The sequence below is a fragment of the Pangasianodon hypophthalmus genome, chromosome 12 (assembly GCF_027358585.1).
Source record: "Pangasianodon hypophthalmus isolate fPanHyp1 chromosome 12, fPanHyp1.pri, whole genome shotgun sequence".
Taxonomy (NCBI): Eukaryota; Metazoa; Chordata; class Actinopteri; order Siluriformes; family Pangasiidae; genus Pangasianodon; species Pangasianodon hypophthalmus.
In genome coordinates this window covers 10,147,136-10,169,961 of record NC_069721.1, presented here as the reverse complement: position 1 = coordinate 10,169,961, position 22,826 = coordinate 10,147,136, and the positions used below count along the sequence as shown (strand labels likewise).

Below are 22,826 nucleotides of genomic sequence, written 5' to 3'. Positions count from 1 at the left end.
AGTGCTGAGTCTCCCTCCATTTAACAATCATTCAATTAACAGTCACCTATTTCTTCTTTCTTAAACCTTTCTGGTGGAATGCCAGTATTTTATATCATTTTCTTCATTATATTTCTTGTACTATATTATTTTATATATAATAGTAAATATTATGGAAAACATATACCATTATATAATATTCTGTTATGTTGTTTAGTACAGTTTAACAAAAACATATTTTCATATTTTAGTAGTTTTTTGTGCATACTTGTTGCTGAGGCTTGTGAATACAAGATCACTGAATACAGAAGTTTTCTAGTGTTAATCATTAACTGTGTCCTAACGGATTTGCAACTGCCATTGAAGAACAGACAAACTGCCTTTGAATAACACATTTGGACTAAAATGCTACTGTGATATAGAAAGGTTTTCATAATTTCAGCAGGGTTTGTGGGTTTCTGCCCAGATTGAGAATCCATAAACATACCGATGACCAAGTATCTTACAGGAATTTGTGTATTACTTGGACAGGTCTGACCAATTCCTGTGTAAGAGGAGCAATGATCTCACTTATTAAAGCCTGTACTCTGTGAGTCACACACATGCGAGAGCATTCAGAAATCACCTAGCACATGCTTTACCTAAAGTACACCCTTCCAGCTGTAAGTTAAAATAGCATCTGTTTCGCATTGATACATCAAATATGTTTAATATTATTTAATAAATCATCAATGGTTAAACACCAACATTCCAAAATAACCAACTATTTATAAAATTGTCATGAATCTTTTTTCCCGAACCTCTAAAAGTGCAACAGTTCAGTGGGTGTCCTAAGAATTACTCGACAATAGTGGGAAGTGGCTCTCCACAAACCACACCTTTCCACCCATTCAACACCCAGCATTCTAGGAAACACTTCTGCATATGTAATACCGTTAAAAAATTCTTAAGATTACACTTCAACGTGAGTTCATTGTTGACATTTTTGAAAGCTGGTGATAAAAAAAATCTGACTAAATTAAGGACTCTGTGTGGTTTCCCAGCACTGGCTGAGTATTTACACGTGCTTATTTCATTGGTAAAGCTAACTCAAAGGGAAAGACCCTGAATTGATATGTCACTCCTCTTATGTGGAAGTAAGGGAACCACCTATGCATCCCAGCAGCTGGAATGTGGAACTAAAGATCTTTGAGATCTACGATCATAACCCAATCACATTTGTTCACTATTTGAATTATATCTGTTACGCATAACAAAGGAAAAAGTTCCTGTTTTTTTAGGCTTCTAAAGCTTCTTGGATTATGAAACTGTAAATGATACTATGTAAACATGAAGATGTGTGCTCTGTAGCCACCTAATTGATTTTATCAAGCTCCAGTGTTTCAGCTGCAAAGGAAAAAAACAGCCCACCGTCAACTGTGTACTTTAAGATATGACACCAGTGTCCCCTGGTACTTCTGTTGAATCGTGCCTTACCCATCTTGCATTGTAGCCAGTGTGTGTATCCTTTTATCAGGTAGCAGTTTCAGTGTGCTCTTAAATGTGCATAAGGCTCTTTAGTAAAACTGAAACATTGAACAGATCAGTCACTTTTTTTGATTCATATATGACAGCATAGGACATTTCGTCAGCTGTGTTTGTTGTATTCAGTTTTGATAAGGCCACTTTAATACCAGCCTACAGTGCAACCACTGCTGCTGCTGAACCCCACTCCTGCATTATGTAATGAATGTCAGGACATGCAGATGGTAGGCTATAAGCACCCTCTTGCTGGTGTGGCCTCATTGCTCAATTTAAGAGAATCGAACACTACTGAGAGTGCATCAGAGGCTTTCTCTTTCTGTGAAGCAGCTGTACTAAGCTCCTCCAAACTCTGCTCTTCATTATGTTATTGCATTATTGCTAATAGCTCTTGAATTTGGGTCATGCCTGATGCCAACTAGACCCCTTCTAGGGTTTGAGTAAGCGAGCCTTCTGCAAGTTTCTGTTTGTGCTTTACAACATAGCAAATGAGCTTAACTTTCTCTTTCTGGAGGCTCAGCAACTATATGTGCTTCACTCCGAAGATGCTCCCAAACAATCTGGGCATGATTCATCATCCAACTCCACTGAGGCCTGGCAGAACAAACAGCTCGCCATTGTACCCCAAAATACAAAAATCTGGAACGATAATATAAGTTCAACAATTCACACGTTGCTAAATGATAATTAGTAATGCTCATTACTCTGCGACTGCAGTGCCCATGCTGCTACATCCCAACATAAACAATAGGTCGTATGTCTTTTTAATTACTCAGTCAACCATGCCAAGAATAGGAACACTGTAATTACCATCATGTAAGGTGTGTGTTAACTCATGCACATTTTAATGGTGCAGAATTAACGATAACAAAATTATCGGATTAGAGCACTATATCTTTGAAGCCATTTTCTAATGGCAAGATGAGAATAGGAAAGAGGAAGAGTGTGACATAGTGGTGACCTTTTATAGGTTACAGATGTGGAATTATGGTCATGGTCACAAGGTGACTTTGCTCTTGGTACTCTGCAAGGAAATAATCACATGGGAATACTCCTCTAGTTCCAAAAGAACATGAGAAATTTAATTAAGTAGAACTACTCTTATTGTCTTCTCCCTTGGTTTTTAGTTGGTGAGTTAGTGGTGTGTTGTTAGAGAAATTAGAGGAGGATTGTTTTCTTATGGTGGCTTAGTGGTTAGCACGTTTTGCCTTGCACCTCCGGGGTTGGGAGTGCGATTCCTGCCTCTGACCTGTGTGTGCAGAGTTTGCATGTTCTCCCTGTGCTTCAGTGGTTTCCTCCAGGTACCCCAGTTTCCTCCCCTGGTTCAAAGACATGCATTGTGGGCTGATTGGCATCTCTAAATTGCCTGTAGTGAGTGTGTGTGATTGTGCCCTGTGATCGGTTGGCACCCATCTTCTGGTGCTGTGTTGTCCCCCGTCTTGTGCCATGAGTCCCCTGGGATAGGCTCCAGACCCCCTGTGACTCTGTGTAGGATAAGCAGTACAGAAAATGGGTGGATGGATGTTTTCTTCAAAATAGAACAAATTTTGAACCTGGTTACTTTGTCACAAGATAAACCATGTCAAAAGGTTATTTTTTTACCCTAACTAAAAAAAAGCAAACAAATTTACCAAAACTGCAGTTACTGCACTGTGCCTTTGTACAGGAGAAAAGTCATACAAAAGTCATACAAAGTTTCACTGAAAGTCATACATGGAGCGAAAAAGAGCAGGAACAGTTGACTCTGCTGGTGTGTGATGTACTGGGGAAAACGGAGACTCCTGGGTGGGAATGACATCCTGCGTAAGGAACAAAGAACATATCCGCTGCAGCTCAGGAAGAGCCTGTTGCTGCAACTTTTCCTTTTTTTCTCAGGCATAGAGGAAAGAAAAACCAAATAAAATGCTTTCTCTCTGCATGCTGTGCGATGTCTGCCTGTTTGGACTGCCAAAAGTTTTTTTTAGGAAATTCTTTTAATATACCAGCCATAAATGCTCAGGGTGATGTAGACATCTTAGAGAGCCCGAACTGTAAATTGTGCCTGGAGCACAAAGAAATTCATTTCATACCTATAGGTGTTTACCCAGCGATGAGTTCAGACATTCCTCTGTGGTAATTACATTCCCCTCTTGTAATTACTCTGGTCATTATACATACAAAATAATTTGTAGGAGCAACTAAATAATATTGTATAAAATATAACTTGGGTTAAACAATAGTGCATCATTATGCAGAAAGTATTTAAAATATGTGGCACATGTAGACATGAGGTCTACATGCACGTGGGTAACATTAAAAATAAGACTCAACTTTATTGCCATCGTACAAGCACAGAGCCAATGAAATGCAGTTTTTCACATATCCCAGCTTGCTAGGAAGCTGGGGTCAGAGCACAAGGCCAGCCATGATACAGATGTGTTTAAAGGCCTTGCTCAAGTGCCCAACAGCAGCAGCAGCTTGACAGTGCTAGGGCTTGAACCCCCCAGCCTTCCAACCAGTAACCCAGAGCCTTAACCATTCAGCCACCACTGCCCACAGACAGTGACAAAGACAGGTAAATTTTTCCCCTCATGCATATCTGATTAGTGTTTGCATGCTTCTTTTCCTTGTTCCTGGCTGGCAAATACACATCAGTGGGCTCTGGGTGTGTTCTGTGGGAACTGTTTTGTAATTTACATTCAGAACTGAATGCAAATTAATGTAAAATCAAATGTGTGGTGGCCATGGAAACCACTTCATAAGCTGAAACAACGTTAGTCTGAGTTGCCAATTTATTAGATACACGTATCTAGTATGACCTACGAGTGTAGATATAAACAAGCCAACATTTCACCAGGTGAAGTTCTCACCCAAAGCTAAGCATCATTTCTGGAAAAAATTATTTGGATCTGTAGAGATGCTGGTATTTAATCTTCTTATATGTTTACATCTGCTGATAGAAGATCATTTATATTTATTTATTTTTATTTTTCACTCAGGGTATGCACAATTCATGAATATTTTTGCACATCCCCAAAACACTAATACAAATACTGTAAATAAGTGGCAGGCTTGTTCATTGTAAACTTAATCAGATACGTTTGAGCTATGATAATTACATGGCTGGATGCATGACACACTTCTTCTGTTTCAGAAATAAGCAGATACAGGCAAATAGTGTTTCCTTTCAGAACTGTGAAATGTGGAGATACCTAACAGAGGCAACAGATCACTGAGTGCAAATGGTTGTGTATTCCCAAAGGACAAAATGAAGAAGGCAAACACATTTAGTGTATTACAACAAGACAAGTTAGGTTTTACAAAAATGTTCAAATAGTGTGCGTTAAGATTTTAAAAGTGAAAACAAACAAACAAACAAAATAATATTGGTTCAAAAAATGAATGTGATATAATGTAATATAATATGCTTTTGCTTGTAATATTTTATTATTAATATTTTATTTTATTTTAACAGGAATTACTGATTGATTGATTGATTGATTGATTGATTGATTATGTAGATTAATTGTAAAACATATGTACATTTTTATTTATTTATTTATTTTTTCACCTAGAAACCATGGGAAACATTTTTGCTCTCATTCGTACTTTATTTTTTGTAAATTCTAGGCGTGTAAACTGTTTTTGACAGTAAGTGGCATTACTGCCATCTAGTGGAAGCACTAATATTCATGTTACAGTAATTTAGTCAGGATTATATTATTGCACATTTAACTGCAATCCTATGTATCAATATATAATTTCCACACAAAGAGATGTGATCATTATTATTTTTATTTTTATTTATTATCATTCCTTTTTTTTTTTTTTTTTTTTTTTTTTACAAAAAACTATAGAAAAATAATATTCAATGGCAAAAAGGCAATTGTATTCTGACCCGGAAGTAATTCAGCCATTTATTTTTTTTTTTTATTTTTTTTTTTTACCAACTGTATCAGGACAAGTCCCACCTTCTGCACTATGATTGGCTCGTTTCTCATACTCGCTACCAGTCCGCCTATTGCAACTGTTTGAGTATGGACTATCAGCCAATCATCAGGCGCAGAGGGCGGGGCTTTTCAGAATACGGGTAGGAAATAAAACAACAGTAAAGTTGAAGCAGTCGGCGTCCTGGATCATCCGGCTTGCTGCATGTCGAACAGGTATCTCTACGCCAAAGCATTTTAAAGATGAAATCTGCAGTGTGCAGAAACAGACATTTTGTCATTGCTGCTCTGAGTATGATCATGGTTCGTGTTTCCTACTGTAAGCTGACACACTCAAGCATACCAGCCATTGCTGTTTACTTTGGGACCAAAGGACGATATGAAGAAGTGAACCCACATTTAATAGATGATGTTTTGTTTGTGAATAAATCTCTGGTGAGTCCTCCAGCTGCTGACTGTCAGGCAGTGCACTTAGTGGCGCTGATCAGACACGGCACGCGCTTCCCTACAACCAAAAACATTAAAAAGCTGCACCGCCTGTATGATGTGGTGATGACTGAGGCGTCCGGCTCTGACCAGTGGCTCAGCGACATTCAGAACAAATGGGCCATGTGGTACACTGAGGATATGGACGGGCAGCTAGTAGAGAAAGGCAAGGATGACCTGAGACATCTGGCCGTGAGGTTGAGCAAGTCGTTTCCCACACTGATTTCAGAAGAAAACCTCCGCGCCGAGCGCATGGAGTTTATAAGCAGCTCCAAACACAGATGTGTGGACAGCATCCAGGCTTTCCAGGAGGGACTCCTCAAACACTGGGATGCTGGAGGTAAAACACACCACTGATTTTTCTTTAACTTACCATCTCCACAGTGTTGCCTGTAAAATACAGGATCACTGAGCACTTTATTAGGAACACTACACTAAAACTGGGTAGGGCCTCCCTTTGCTCTCAAAACAGCAATTCTTCATGGCATGGATTCTACAAGATGTTAGAAACTTTCCTTTGAGATCCTGGTTCATGTTGACATGATTGCATCACACAATTCCTGCAGATTTTTCAGGTGCACTTTCATGCTGTGAATCTCCTGTTCTACCACATCCCAAAGGTGTTCTACTGGATTCAGATCCGGTGACTGGGAAGGCCACTGAAGAACACTGAACTCATTGTCATGTTCATGAAACCAGTTTGAGACGACTTTTGCTTTGTGACATGGTGCATTATCATGCTGGAAGTAGCCATTAGAAGATGGTAAACTGTGGCCACGAAGGGGTGCACATGGTCAGCAACAATACTCAGACAGGTTGTGGCATTCAAGTGATGATTGTTTGGTATTAACGGGCCCAAAGTGTGCCAAGAAAACTCTCCCCACACCATTACACTACCTCCACCAGCCTGGACTGTTGACACAAGGCAGGTTGGGTCCATGGATTCATGCTGTTGGCCACAAATTCTGACCCTACCATCTGTGTGTTTCAGCAGAAATTGAGATTCATCAGACCAGGCTGCGTTTTTCCAGCCTTCGACTGTCCAGTTTTGGTGAGCCTGTGCCCACTGCAGCCTCAGCTTTCTGTTCTTGGCTGACAGAAGTGGAACCCGACATAGTCTTCTGCTGTTGTAGCCCATCCGCCTCAAGGTTTGACGTGTTGTGCATTCTGAGATGCTTTTCTGCTCACCACAATTGTACAGAGTGATAATCTGAGTTACTGTAGCCTTTCTGTCAGCTTGAACCAGTCTGGCCATTCTCCATTGCCCTCTCTCACATCAACAAGGTGTTTCCGTCCGCAGAACTGCCGCTCACTGGATGTTTTTCTTTATTGCACCATTCTGACTAAACACTAGAGACTGTTGTGTGTGAAAATCCCAGGAGATCAGCAGTTATAGAAATACTCAAACCAGCCCTTCTGGCACCAATAATCATGCCACAATCAGAATCACTGAGATCACATTTTTTCCCCTATTCTGAGGGTTGATATGAACATTACCCAAAGCTGCTGGCCCGTATCTGCATGATTTTATGCATTGCACTGCTGCCACATGATTGATTGCTGCTTAGATAATTGTATGAATGAGTTGTACAGGTGTTCCTAATAAAGTGCTCAGTGAATGTGTATACTGCATAACTAGTCTACTACTTTAATTGACTATGAACAAAAATCACAATATTATCCCAGTTTTATTTTTACAGAATTTTTAACAATAGACATTGTCACAAAACAGATTTACAGAAATCCACATGTAGGTTTAGATCCCTAATGAGCAAGTCAGTGGCAAGGAAAAACTCCCTGAGACAACATGAGGAAGAAACTTTTAAACAGACTCATCAGGGAACCCTCTTCTCGGTGACACCGGATAGTGGGCCTATAAATCATTATTCTTTCACAATTGTATACTATAAAGTCAAACAGTACTATATAGGGTGTTCAGTATCAGCATCATAGATTACAGCAGCAGTTCTTGTACAGGTATAAATCATCCATATACAGCATCGATATGAGATTATCCACTGAAGAAGGGGTGAGACTTGGGCGTAAAATGTTTTCGAGAAGTGCAATCTTTAAGGTCTACATGTACGACCATCTACAGCAGCAGAGAGTGTGTCACAAGTGCAGAAGCTCCAAGGAGAAGTAGTATCAGAATGAATCAGGCCAGTGCGAATTGCGAGAGGAGCCATAACAGCAGAAGTCTGTCAGGATCTATTAGTTTTCCATCTCATTCTAATGGTTTTAATCCCTTCTAAGTGTCCACTAATTCAAAAATCAGTTACAGATACAACTTATTCAGCTTGTACCCTTCTACATAACCATGAATGTTGCAAAGCAGTGCTTTTCCAAAACACACTTACCTACAGCCAAAAACATTAAAAAGATCTACTGCCTGCATCATGTGGTGATGACTGAGGAATCCAGCACTGACCAGTGGATCAGTGACACTAAAAATAAATGGGCCATGGGCCATGTGGTACACTGAGGAAATGGATGGGAAGCTAGTAGAAAAAGTGAAAGATGACCTGAGCAAAGACATGTAGCTTTGAGGTTGAGCAAGTCGTTTCCACCACCGATTTCTGAATCACATTCTGAATCACAATTCTTTCCTGTTTCTTTGCAGCTATTACGAAACTCTAATGTCAATCAGATTACTAAGAAATCACTCTTTATTACCAAATGTCACTATCAGAGAATAGCAGATGCCTGTAGGATCTTTAAATCTTGTTAGAAAAACTTCTACCATGTCTTCAATCACACGTCACCATAAGGAGAACATGAAATGTCATTAATAACCATTACAATACCAAGAGAAACCTGTAATGTACAAGCTGAATATGTTGTATCTTTTTATGATTTGTTTCAGCAGAGAGTGTGTTGTAGTTTGTAGTAGCGTAGTAGTGAATAGTAATAGCAAAAACATGTGGTTTTGATACACTACTCTAGTAGCCTTCATCTTTCTTTTTGGCTTCTCTTCATGCTGTCAGCCAACTCCCATCTTTATTTTTGTAGATGTGGGTTTCAGACACTACGTGAATGATTCACTCATGCGCTTCTTCGATCAGTGCAAAAGATTTGTTGAAGATGTTGAGCACAACAAGACCGCCCTGAAGGAGGTCAAACTTTTCAAGTCGTCTCTGGAGATGGATGAAGTCTGCAGACGGGTGGCCAGTCGCTTACAGGTTCCACACAGTCATATAACACCAGGTAAAATTTTGCATGGTCTCACTATAGCTGGCTTTAATCTGTATGATTTTCAGCTCGATTTTGCTGTCACTGACAAAAATCGTATATTGTAAAATAAATTTTTGCTTGTGAGGTGATCTTTATTGCGACTAAAGATGGCCAGTGAAAAAGTTCTGCCAGTGTCAGAAAAATTTGAATAAAAATCTCAGAATGTGACCACTGCTACAACACTTATCTAAAAGCAACCAATAGTGGAACAGTATAGGATGATAGGACGGCTGGTGAAATGCAAACGAAACATGCTGATGGACAGAAAAAATCTCCTTATTACCTCTAAGAAACCCTGTTTTCTGCACTGGATCTCACTGATCAGTGATCGGTTTCTTTAAATGCAGGTGTATTGCTAGAGGATCTTTAGCCAAGATTCTTTTGGGATCATTTCGTATAGTGTGACAAGTAATAATCATAAAATACCAGTGTAATTGCACAATATAAAACCTGTTAAGTGTTATGTATTTAATAAGTAGGCCTCATCTGGTCTCTCAAGTTCTTTATTCCAGCTAGGGGGTGAACTAAATGTCTGCATCTGTGAAATTGTAAGCAGACGTTCCCAAATGTATTGAGTGACATTGTAAACTGAGCTGCATATTTACTAAAGCTTCAGTTTAGAGGACATGTGAGTGAATGTGTAGAAGTCGGAGTCTGAACAGTGAAAAATGGAGAAAGTTTAGAAATAATTCATCAGGTTACAGGTTATATATTGACAATAACCTTTGTAGAAGTTTGTTGATGTGATAAATTACATATCATTCACAAAACATTGACTGTAATTACAGAATTATGATTTAGCCCACAGTATATGAAAGCTAGCTAACTTAGCTCATGTTAGCTAGTCGACATTGCCTGGTTAGCTAGCTGGCTATAGTGTTGCTGGGGTAGCTGACTTTAACTTAAGTTTGTAAAAAAAAAAAAAAAAAAAATACATAAGTAATTGTAGGCGATTACAATGAAAGTGTGCTATCATTGTACTGATATGTTTCAAACTACATAAAATTGTGTCAGGACTTTCACCAGCATTTATGATATATTTTATTTTAAAATAGCAGTTTACTTTCTCCCAAGTTTTGTTTGCTTGTTTATGCATTTATTTAATATTTACTTAAAATGCTTTTGTAGTGAAATTTACAGACCTTACAGCATATAAGTTCTGTAAATTTCACTACAAAAGCATTTGAAGTACAATATGCCAGCAAGTCAGAAATTTGGAAAAATAATTACCAAATTGACATTAGACTTATTGCAAAGTTACAAGAGATCTTGTTAATTATAAACTTAGTACAACCACAATTTAGTGAGAAAATCCTTTGTGATTAATAATTATAATATATAACTTCCCCTTTCTCCCTTTCTTCACAAAAAACTTTCTCCCTTGAGGAACAGGGTGTAGAGACAACTTCACTGTAAATAAAACACACACATGTCTCTTTTTAAAAGATTGTGGAAAACAAACTCTTGAACAAGGAGTGTCTTCAGGATTAGCTAAAAAAATATCAGTAGGTCAGGGAACACCTTTAAGTAAATTTACACAGGAATTATAAAAGTGGCCATTACAATGATGGGTAAATTCATAACAATTCATCAGGTAACACTGAGGATTCATCAATGGACTTACTAAAAATATGTTTCTAGTCATAAAAAAATATTTAGTGTTTTAAAATGTAATATTTAAATGCACTCTATCTATTATTTCAAAAATAAAATGTTGAGGGAAAATTTGTGCTTGTAAAAGTCCAGGCCACCAAAGCTTGCTTAAGTATATCTGATATAATGACTCAATATTGATGATTATTTATCACAATTAATGAGACAATTTTTAAATCCCTTTTGATTACCAGGTACATTATAAACCTGTGTAAATATGTGAATCGGAATAAAGCTGTTCCTTAGTCACTCCTTAATTGTGTATTAATCTTTTCACAGTTCACCATTAGACTAAACATAACTATAAAAATAACTACTTCAATATGCATCCAAATAGACACTTCAAACATAAGAATTTAAATATCATGATTTAAAACACTAGACTCAATAAAACTGAACACTAACAATATCCAATTAGCTTAATATGGTCAATTATAATTAAATTTGATTAGTTGTGTGGCCTCAACTTTATACTATAATACTGTATTACTATAATAATACTAGTAATACGTATTCTGTCTTTTAATCACACCTCAGAAGAGAGAAACATTTAAAAAGCATCTGACCTTTAGCTTTAGTTTTGTCATCAATAACGACCCAACGTAAGCATGCCAAGAAATCATTTTGCCTTTAGACAAAAGGCGTGTACTTTTAAATCTATGCAGTTATAGGGTACGTTTTTGTTTTTGTGCTCTGAGGTATGTGGTGAAAAGGCAGAGAGGCTCTGTACTATACAGATAATGCGTAATGACGTGTATTTTACAGATGAGGTGTGAACTCCAGCTCCTCTGTGAGTTGAGATTAACCATAATCCCATTCTCTGCGTCTCTACACTAATACATTTATGTGAGTGTTTACCAAAGTAAAAATAAGCTCACATGGTGCATGTGAATTCAGCACAATAAAGCATTCTAGGGCTCATTTGCCAGTATGGCACTTTCAAACATTGCTCTAAGGATTGAGAGCTGGTGTATCGCGAAGCTCTCTCTGTAACCACCTGATGTTATGGAAAACCTACTGTTCTTTTTTTTCTTTTTCTCCACAGATTTGGCTGAAGCCGCTTTCTTCTTGTGCTCCTATGAGTTTGCAATCAAGTCTAAGAATTCTCCGTGGTGTAAACTGCTGGATGAATTGGATGCTCAGGCAAGCATTACAGTATTCTCTTGAAATGAGTGAGTTGAGATGTAGTGTTATAGATGGTTTGATGCCACACTTGTGTGTGTCGTTCAAAACAATACTGTAACAAGGTGTTCCAACTTTTCACTAACTACCAGTGAGTGAGTGTACTTCAACAAACATAACCTTCAACAGCATGTATTTGTAAAGGAAGAGGATAAGTTCCTTTTTTTTTTTTTTTTTTTTTAGTATTGTTGGTTTCTTCCACATTTTCCACATTGTCACGTTGTCTCAGGGAGACTCTCCTTGCCACTGTCGCCTGTGGCTTGCTCATTAGGAATTTAAATCTATATCCGGATTCCTGTAAAACTGCTTTCTTACTGTTGACCTATATTGACAGTCAGTGTTTACAAACTGCTCAAACTTTCAGCTTAAAGCATATATCAGGTTTAACAGACTAGTCACTGTATAAGCCAGAGGCTTATCATGCATTATCCATGGTAGATCTGGCTTTATAAGGTAAGATCTACAGTGGTCATTTCCACTGTATTACTAGGATGATAAAGTTATTTTATTTTAAAGTTGGTTGATGGTAAAATTGTGCTTCTACTACTGTCTGACATCCACTCAAAATGCATGAGTGCATCACACTCACCGTACTTCTAATTGTACAGATAATGATATTTAGCATATATCCTAATCCCCTGCTGAAATTAAATACAGACTATGCCACTGGTATGAGCAGGTTGTTCTGTTTTTGTTTTCCAGGTCCTCGAATACAAAAATGATCTGAAACAGTACTGGAAAAGGGGATATGGCCATGACATCAACCGCAAATCGAGCTGCGTCCTCTTTCATGATGTCTTCAGGAGGCTCGACCAAGCGGCGTATGACTACAGGTAGGCAGTTTTAGCAAGGCAGGCTTAATTTTTTTTTCCTTAAATTTCTGAAAATTAATATTACAAGTTTAAAACTGGCTCCCTAACCCACAAGTCCTTTGATTTTGTAAATCAAGACTATGACATTAAGCAATGAATGTTGCCTTTTGTGTATTGATTCCTGTCTTTTACAAGGCTTCATTATGTGGCAACAGTCTTTGTCATTTACAACTGGTCAGACCAGTTAGAGAATATGCTTCAGACTGTCAGACTATCAGACTCTTTAGATATGTGTGACTCTGATTTCTATAATTATGTTTATATTTGTACTGTACTTATCACCAATATCAGCTCAGGTGTGAGTTGTATACACTATACTGTCCGTTCCTAACCTCAAGAACACCCCTTTATCACTCGCCCTTACACTTTTTTTAAATGGACTTGCACTGACTGAGTGAGCGACAGCTGAAATGCCATACTGATTTTCTGCACCTATAAATGAAGATCTAAAAACTCTTGACTCTTCAGCTGCTGAATTTCTTTTTGACTGATTTTAGGCTGGATGTAAAGCTCAATCTCTTTATTTTATGATCATTACTCAGGTTTGGAGAGGTGATGAAGGCAGTTACCATTCAGGTGGGCCATGCTGAGACTCTGCTGCCTCTGCTGTCTCTGATGGGTTTCTTCAGGGACGAAACGCCACTAACGGCCAAGAACTTCCTTCTGCAGCACAGCCGCAAGTTCCGCAGCAGTCAAATAGTGCCTTACGCCGCAAACCTGCTCTTTGTCCTATATGACTGCACAGATGGACTCAGGCTCCAGTTCTTCCTCAATGAGAAACCAATGGCTTTTCCTAACATAAGTGACCCAGCTCCACTGTATGACACAGTCAGGAACCACTACTCTGATCTCCTGGGTGGCTGTGATTTTAAGAAAGAATGTGAATTGCCTAAAGATAAAGTCAAGAACACTGAACTGTGATGTAGATAAGCAAAAGGTTTGGCTGGGGGTGAAAGTAAAGGAAAATGGGTGAAAGTGAATATGCCAGTACTGTAATGAACAAGCTTTTATTGTGGGTGAAATCACGGGTGAGATGGCTAACCAAATGTGTGTGATTTTATTGGTGACCAAATATGCGGTTTATTTATGGTTTTATGAGTTTTTTCTTTCTTTAGTTAGAACATTTCTTAACAGAAGCCAAATTTGATTAAGTACTCAGACTGTAAGGTACCAAATATATTTCTACTATTTTTTTATTTTTCAAATAAAAAAAGACATATTTTTATTTGAAGTGTGCACTTTTAAAATAAACAGTCTGGTGTCTTGGTTTGGTTTGCACTGACGTAGCCTGTTGTGTAAATGCATAGAGTGATGGTGGCTCTGTCAATATCCTCTTATTAATCAGGCTTAAATATTTGACAAACACAAATATCCAACAAATTAGTTTGTTTTTGCAAAGTAAGGATTAAACAAGAATTTGGTTTGCTAAATACTACTTTGGTTTGCTACAAATAATATGAATATATTCAACTTTCTTGAAATGCTTTTCTCTTTTTGAGAGTGTGTATCATGATTATGCCTATAATTGCCTATAATTTAGTGCTAATTATGTTGAGAATATACAGTCAGGACTGCAAAGGATTTTCATCCAAGTATTAAAATTATGGTTATATTTACAATTATGTCACTTTGTCCAAATACCTTTGAGCCCCTGAAAATGGAAGCACTTTGCTTAAAATGGCTGTAATTCCTAAAGGGTAAATGCCACATTTTTGTGGAACCTCTTAAAATAAAGATGAAAGTCTACACTTCGATCACATCTTGATTGTTTTATTTCAAATCCATTGTAGTGGTGTATAAAGGCAAAATCACAAAAACTCTGTCATTGTCCAAATACTTCTGGACCTGACTGTAAAAGGTTAATCGAGTTTACCAAAATCGGACGAATCAGTGGGTAGAGTCCCTTATGCGATCTTTTAAGTTTGGGTTACTGTCTGTGCGACATTTCTGTGTATGTTCACCCTGGGTCCATGTGGGGGATTCTTCCAGGTACTGTGGTTTCCTCCCACCTCCCAAAAACATGCCAGTGAGTGATTTGACTGAGATAAATTGCTGAACTCCTAGGTGTGAATGTGTATGCGTGGTACCCTGTATCCCATCCATGCCCAGTGTTCCCATATCCATCCTCCCAGATTCCCATACCCTGGCCTGAGGATAAAGGAGTTACTGAAAGTCAGTGAGTGACTTAATGCTTGAAAGTAAATGAAAAGAAGTTTCACTGTAAATCCTACCTATTTAAAATACATATTCACTTTCAGCCAACTCCTGTCATTTGCTGACCATTCAACACAGTTGGATGACTTCCATAACACACCTACTTAACTTGGGAATTACCCAATAAAGTCTGCTTGCGTGTGTATGAACAAGCAAATCGCTGAACTATGATCCTTCAGGATGACAAGTTACCCACCTGGAACAGACATTCAGGCGGACTAGTCGTACTATTTGTTTAGGTATATAGTAGATTATTTGCTTTGTAGTTCTGACAGCAGGATACAGAGATGCTAGAATGCTTTTTATGGTGGTGGTGATGGAATTTTAAACATCATACGTAAGTAGTGCAAGATCTATATATTATTATTAGATTTATTAGCACCCCACGTCTCATGTCCTTGTCAGGATAGTATTTTAGTAAGTGAAAAATTTTTGTCACTTCATCCCATTTCATCCCATTTCCATACTGAAAAGCAAATAAACTAGGAACATGGACATGAAGATCTGGGAATGGATGTGAGAAATAATGGCCATCATAAAAAAGTACAATGTTTGTAAGTAGGGTCTTACAGGCCAAAACTTACAGACAGACAGACAGACAGACAGATAGACAGACAGACAGACAGACAGATAGACACTTTTTACAGTCTCTTCAGTTTCTTTCTCACATCCATTCCCAGATCTTCATTTCCAACTTCCAAGCTTATTTGCATTTCATCATTACACAGCGAAGTCTTTGTGAATATTCCTCAGAGCAAAATTCTCAGTGATCTTCGAGTCATACACCACGCCCCCGCCTCAAATGACATCCAATCACACCCCGCCATGGAGAGGCGTATGTAAATTTCGGCGTGGGCCACGCCCCCCTCGTGGCTTCTCTGAGTTGTGATACGCCGGGGAGGAATTTCAGGAAGAAAGTTGTATGTGCTACGTGTCCATGAGCTTTTCTCTGGTTCACTCACTGCTATATAACTCGACCTCCGATCTTCACAGGTTTCACACTACACTGAAATCAAGCAGTGGCATCATGTCTGGGACCAGAACGCAGAAAACGGTGAGTACAAAGTCTGGAACGATGAACCTTTTGTTTTGTTTTGTTTTGTTCTTAATCGCCCTCATGCAGTAAATCACAGTTAGGTAAACAGCATGATACATGGAGGAAAGAGACAGTGTCCAGTAAAAGTTTCTGCTGAGTAAATCTGGACAGAAGAGAGTCAGCTGTAGCGTTTCCGGTCAGTTTCCGGTCAGTTTTTGGTCAGTTTCTGGTCAGTTTTGCACTTTTATCCTGTATAACTATATGGGCTGCTCTGGATACAGATGAGATCAAAAATATCTAACTCTTTTGCTCAGTATGATTTTTTTTAAAGATGTAGATCTACTGTCCTACTGTTCAATGACACTTGATTTATTTTTTACATAGATCAGTCTCTATAATTTAGTCGAAATTGTATGTGTTTTCAGAGTTATGCACCTTATACAAGCTGCTCATGACTGACATTTCCTCTCTTGCCACCTTTTCAGAAACTTCTTTATTTATCCATAATTATGTGATGCATCTTTATTGCTTTACTGCTTTTCCTTAGTCATTATTTTTTGGGGCGGAAATGTTAAAATCACTGCGATCAGCTGTCTCTTTGTTATTTTGTTTTATCAGTATCATTTTACCACCCTCTGTCAGAGGTCAGATTCTATCTGTTAGACATTCCTTTGCTATGCTGATAATCTGCCAACCACCTTCCAACTATTCGTACGATTCAGTTGCAGTCAGGGTTCTTTATGAAAAGACAAGTTTTACTGTGACAGAAAAAGTAGCTCAGTGTTTATGGGAGTCAAAGGAGGCCCTGATGTACGTTGGACCTGCTAGGGTGGGTGAACGGCTGAGAGAAGTGTGGCTGTGTTCCAGCCTGGCCACCTCTCCTCTCCACTGGCCTGCATGAATAGTGCTGTTTGTTTCCCCAAGTCCACCCCTCCCTCTTAGTCTTCCACTTCTCTCTCTCTCTCTCTCTTTAACATTCAGACACGAAATGAAGTTTGTGGAGATGCCGGTGAAATGAAGCCGCCAGCTTTTAGTTGATTCAGAATTCAGGAGGGTGGCTGCTGCCTCATTTGCTGCTAAACACTTCTTTATGGTTATATAAAACTGTAATATTTGTAGAGCTAAGTTCACACGCTAAAGCCTGGGGCTCTGTACAAGAAGTGCTAAAACACTGAAGAACCTTTAACCTCATGAAGTTAGTAACCAATTAAATTGTTTAACTTACATCCTAAGTTACAGATGAAGTGAAGATAGCAAAAACTTTTCACCCCTGGTAATGTTGGATACGCTTTATCTCGTATCCTTTGTTGATTGTGCAATTTCCCGGGCTTTTTAGGCTCTCCAAAGGGCAACCAATGTTGTCTACCAGGCACACCATGTGAGCAGGAGCAAACGAGGCCAAATCGTGGGAACAAGAGGTGGCTTTCGAGGTTGCACTGTGTGGCTGACAGGTTTGATTTGTTTATAGTCATTCTGAATAGATCCCTTTCTCAATATACTATCTGAGTTTTTATGCTTAAATCCAGTTCAAATTGGGATCATCATTCATTATAATGGCTAAGTTTAAAAACTCAATCTCAGTGAGATGTTTCTTATCTCCATCCAGGGCTGTCTGGTGCAGGGAAGACTACTCTTGGATTTGCTCTGGAGGAGTACCTAGTTTCCCATGGCATTCCATGCTATTCTCTTGATGGTGACAATATTCGTCATGGCCTGAACAAGAATCTGGGTTTCTCCACAGCTGATAGAGAAGAGAACATCCGCCGTATTGCAGAGGTTGCCAAGCTGTTTGCTGATGGTGGCTTGGTTTGCATCACTAGCTTCATCTCTCCTTTTGCAAAGGTATTGTGCACCTAAATATATAAGTATGCAGTACATATGCAGCTCAATAAATGTCTGCCAAAAATCGGTCCTACTCGGAACACCAGATATTTAAGATCAACTTTGCTTTGTGTTTTGCTATGATGCCCAAAGGATCGAAATGAAGCAAGGAAGGTCCACGAGGCTTTGAACCTGAAGTTCTTTGAGGTGTTCGTGGATGCGCCACTGGAGGTGTGTGAGAGCAGGGATGTCAAAGGGCTTTATAAAAAGGCCCGTGCTGGAGAGATTAAAGGTACACACTGATCAGACTTTGTTGCATCTAATAGGATGTTTTGGAAACTATGTAACTATGTGGTCAGATGTGTTTAACTCTTACACTGGTTCTATTACTTCGTAGGCTTCACAGGGATTGACTCTGAGTACGAGAAGCCAGATTCCCCAGAGCTTGTACTGAAGACAGGAGAGCTCACGGTGAATGACTGCATTCAGCAAGTGGTGGATCTCCTTAAAGAACAGGTGAAGAAGTGAAAATTCTGGAGAATTGTAAAACCTTCAGAGCAGGGCAGAATAACCTGATTTGCAGCCACATATTTTCTTAACTGTAAAAAAGAATTCCACAGTACTCCCTCAGTGCAGATGTATTTTATGAACATAATAAACCTATTCAAATATTAGGCTAACTTTGAGAACCATGGCTCTAGTGTTGTGTTCACAAAACATACAGTGGGGTCCAAAGGTCTGAGACCACACTGAAAGTCTTTTTTAAAAACATTTATAACTGGAAATAAACAGAAGGTTTTAGAAGTTTGAAAATTCTAAAACAAAAAAAAAAAAAGAAGAAAATATGCAACATCCTGACTGTTCAATATTCATGGCGTTGCACAATTTTTAGGTCACTATTTAAATTTAAGCAAATTTGTGATATTGACTTTGTTAACTCTTTGCTACAAAAGATTTTCAGATGACATACGGATGGATTTGATCTAACATGGATCGTCAGGTTTTACACAACGTTGTGGAGTCCGTGTCAGCTCAAGTGCACACTGTTATTAGTGCAAAAAGGGGACAAACCAAATATTAAGAAACTCTTAAATTAATGTAAATATTTCCAAGATTCTAGTTTTTACTCATGTTATTGCTGATAATATCATTTGTAATGAAAACCTTATGTGTTAAATGTGTTAAATTGAGAAAAAAAAAGCCAAACGGAAGCATTTTCAGACTCAGACTTTTGGTCCCCATTGTATATGGTTTTAAAGAGACAGACCCGGTGCTAGTAGATTTTGTCATTTTTGTTTTCAGGGCAGTATTAGGATTTAGGAGATGACGAGAATGGTCTTCTTTGCTTGCAGGGAATTGTGCCCAGTGGTCTGACAGAGGAGGTCAATGAGCTGTTTGTCCCTGAAAACAAGATGGATTTGGCACTGAGTGATGCCAACATACTTCCTACTGTAAACATCACCAAGGTAATGCAGCACTAACCTACGCACAATATATCCCTAAGTGGAGCCTGTTGAACTGTTTAAACTAAGACATTTAAATTGCCACATCAATATGACGTCCTTTGATGACGTTCAAACTGTCATTATATCCTGAGGTGACTCCTTTTATTCTTAGTCCTTTAGATCAGTTACATTCGTGGAATGAATTTGCACATCAGTGTAACTGCAATTATGCAATAAATTTTAAGCAGGAAAACAGTAATCTGAATTGTGGTTTCTGTTGCATTAGTTGGATCTTCAATGGGTTCAAGTATTGGCTGAAGGGTGGGCTACTCCGCTGAAAGGCTTTATGAGGGAAAGAGAGTATCTGCAGGTCCTTCACTTTGGCAGTCTACTTGATGGTAAAGACATTCAACAACAACAAAAGTCCCTCTTTATTAACATCGACACTCTGAGATTCAGTTACAGAAAATCTATCTGTTGTGTCTGTAACTGTGTTTCACAACAATCGGAGATGGATAAGATTTCCTCTTTTTACCCAATCTTAGTTCCAGTACACTAGCAGAACGCTGCTTGTGGAGAATAAGGCTTTTAAATGTTATTTTTTTGTTCACTTCTAGGTGGCAACATCAACCTTTCTGTACCAATTGTCCTACCAGTGTCCAAGGAAGACAAAGACAGGTTGAATGGTTGTGCTGCTTTTGCCATGGAGTATAAGGGTCGCAGAGTGGCCATATTGAGGAACCCCGAGTTTTATGAGCACCGTAAGGAGGAACGCTGTGCCAGACAGTGGGGCACCACATGTATCCAGCACCCTTACATCAAGGTCTGAGAATATTCATAAACACTCATACCATACTTCATAATTATGCCATGCCATCTTATATTGTTTTCAAATGTCTTATAGCAGTTCTTTTTCTTTAAGTTTTACAACCTGGCTTTCTTCTTAGATGATTATGGAAGGTGGTGATTGGTTGGCCGGTGGAGACTTGGAGGTGTTGGAGAAAATCAAATGGAATGATGGTCTAGATCAATACCGTCTCACCCCAAAGGAGCTCAAACGAAAGTTTAAGGAAATGGGAGCAGGTAATGCAAGAGGTTCTTTTACATAAGAGGGTAATCTTTTTTTTAATTTATTTATTTATTTTTTTTAAATAGCCATTAATATGATTAACACTAGAATTAAGCAGTTATTATTGTTGAAAGACTCTGATGCAGAATTCATACTAAGTCAATTGGAATCTTGTGTTAGAATTTAGTTTAAACTTCAACAGCAATATGCAATAGCAAAAATGATACTACAATAATTGTAAGGCGTAGTGCTCACCATTTATGAATTAGAGCTGTTCCCCAAGGCTTAACTATCTGTATTTGGAGCATTACAGTGCAGAGGTGTGTTGTTGTAGCTTGTAACCTTAGACACAGTTAGACATTAACATGAACATGCAATAAAGTGTAAAGTATCACCAGTTTATCATGAGTCATTTTGTGTGTGTACGTGTGTGCAGGGTGGCTTAATGAGTCTATTGTTTGCCTCAGATTGTGAATATAGTTCTATATTTTGATACTGCTGGAAATGAAAATGATATTTATTGGACAAGCTTCAAAACATGCAGTTTAGACTGTTTTAGAGATTCCTTAACATACAGGAGTTTGGGAGTGTCACTGGAGATTTTCTTGTCCCATCAGGTTCTGTTCTCCATTTATTTCCAGCCCATTGAACATAGAATTTTTTGGGTATTTGAATGGCAGAGATTACGTAAACATCACTTCCATTCAAATCGAGCAGTCTTAATGGCAATTGGATATTCATCTATAAATAGAATTATTTCTATATATAGATTTATTTCTTTTGTAGCTAGATAATAGCTGGTGCTACCAGGCCAAGATTATCCAGGAGCAGCTTGAACAATGAAGCTGCAAATTGACCAGACCTTCTCACTTTCCCCACATGGGTGTTCATGTGCTGTTCTTTGGACAAAAGAGCTGCAACCTTATATCAGCTAGGCAATACTTCCTGTTTGTACACTGTAATTAAACTACAAGCCTTCATTATTTCCATCTTGCAGTACAGTAAACATTTCAAGAGGTTCAGGACGTTCTCAGAACATCTGCATGTCTCACATTTGTTATAATGTATGTTACAGTGCTGTTGAATGAATTGCAGTGAGAAACATGAAGATCTCTCAAACGTAAACAACATCTTCCTTTCTCGCAGATGCAGTCTTTGCCTTCCAGCTGCGCAACCCAGTGCACAACGGCCATGCGCTCCTGATGCAGCACACCAGGAAGAAGCTGCTGGAGCGTGGCTACAAGAAGCCCGTGCTGCTGTTGCACCCGCTGGGTGGCTGGACCAAAGATGATGATGTGCCGCTGGACTGGCGCATGAAGCAGCATGCTGCTGTTCTTGAGGATGGTGTGCTAGATCCTGCAAACACTGTCATAGCCATCTTTCCCTCGCCCATGATGTATGCTGGTCCCACAGAGGTGAGATCACTATGGCTAACAACTAATGCTATTGATTGATTGGACACCAGCTTAAAAGAGACTGATTACACACTCTGATATTAGCCGAAGACCGTTCAAGCGTGTAAATGTGTATCCCTACAGGTACAATGGCACTGCAGGGCCAGAATGGTTGCTGGTTCCAACTTTTACATTGTGGGCCGTGACCCAGCAGGCATGCCCCATCCAGAGACTAAACAGGACCTATATGAGCCCACACATGGTGGCAAAGTGCTGACCATGGCACCGGGCCTCACTTCTGTTGAAATCATTCCATTCAGAGTTGCTGCTTACAATAAAGTGAAGAAAGCAATGGACTTCTATGACAAAGACAGGTTAGAGGCTTATTTTCCTAATCAATGGATTTGAATTTTGAAAATGTGAATGTCAGAAATAGACACTGCAAAAACGATATGGCGCTTAATGGAAACAGATTACTAAAACTATGGCATACTGATCTTTTCAGGCACAGTGAATTTGAGTTCATCTCTGGAACCAAAATGAGGAAACTGGCTCGCAGTGGGGAGAATCCTCCAGATGGTTTCATGGCACCCAAGGCATGGAAGGTCCTCACTGAGTATTATGGCTCCCTCCAAAAAGATTAACGTGTAAGGCAGTGAAACGCCAGCTCACAAAAGGCAACAGATAAACGCTATCTATTCTATTCTGTTTTATACATAAATTATAGGGTTTTAGTCCAATATATTTATAAATGCAAGTCCTCTTAACTCAAATGATTTTGTATTTCTTCTGTACAATATTTAAAACAGATTATTTTTAAATAAATGTTTCTGTAGAGCTTGTATAAAGCAAATTGTGTAGGGTTTGTGTCTCAACATTTCAGGGGAAGTTTTTCAACACAGTCATTTGTCATGTAAGCTACAAGCTTTTTAAATTTTCCTGTCATGTAATCATCTACATTTTATGTACATTTTAAAAAATCCATTTAGTGTGCTTT

General features: G+C 38.7%; 2 protein-coding genes across 3 annotated transcripts; both read left to right on the top strand.

Annotated features, from left to right (window-relative positions):
- The first annotated feature begins 5,573 nt into the window (after positions 1-5,573).
- On the top strand, positions 5,574-14,604 carry minpp1b (multiple inositol-polyphosphate phosphatase 1b). Its single transcript, XM_026914626.3, has 5 exons — positions 5,574-6,252; positions 8,922-9,116; positions 11,842-11,939; positions 12,681-12,811; positions 13,393-14,604. The coding sequence occupies exons 1-5, from the start codon at positions 5,670-5,672 to the stop codon at positions 13,769-13,771; spliced, it is 1,386 nt and encodes a 461-aa protein (XP_026770427.2). The 5' UTR covers positions 5,574-5,669; the 3' UTR covers positions 13,772-14,604.
- Positions 14,605-15,382: 778 nt separating this feature from the next.
- Positions 15,383-22,793, top strand: papss2b (3'-phosphoadenosine 5'-phosphosulfate synthase 2b). Of its 2 annotated transcripts, XM_026915477.3 has the most exons (13): positions 15,383-15,401; positions 16,058-16,118; positions 17,437-17,551; positions 17,707-17,942; positions 18,075-18,213; positions 18,319-18,437; positions 19,274-19,387; positions 19,653-19,764; positions 19,984-20,189; positions 20,314-20,449; positions 21,582-21,850; positions 21,974-22,203; positions 22,335-22,793. In XM_026915477.3, exons 2-13 carry the CDS (start codon positions 16,092-16,094, stop codon positions 22,471-22,473), a joined length of 1,842 nt encoding a protein of 613 aa, XP_026771278.3. In that variant the 5' UTR covers positions 15,383-15,401; positions 16,058-16,091; the 3' UTR covers positions 22,474-22,793. The 2 variants fall into 2 exon arrangements, with proteins under 2 accessions (XP_026771278.3, XP_034165368.2); XM_034309477.2 differs by lacking the exon at positions 15,383-15,401 and having other exon boundaries at positions 15,970-16,118.
- Positions 22,794-22,826: the final 33 nt, after the last annotated feature.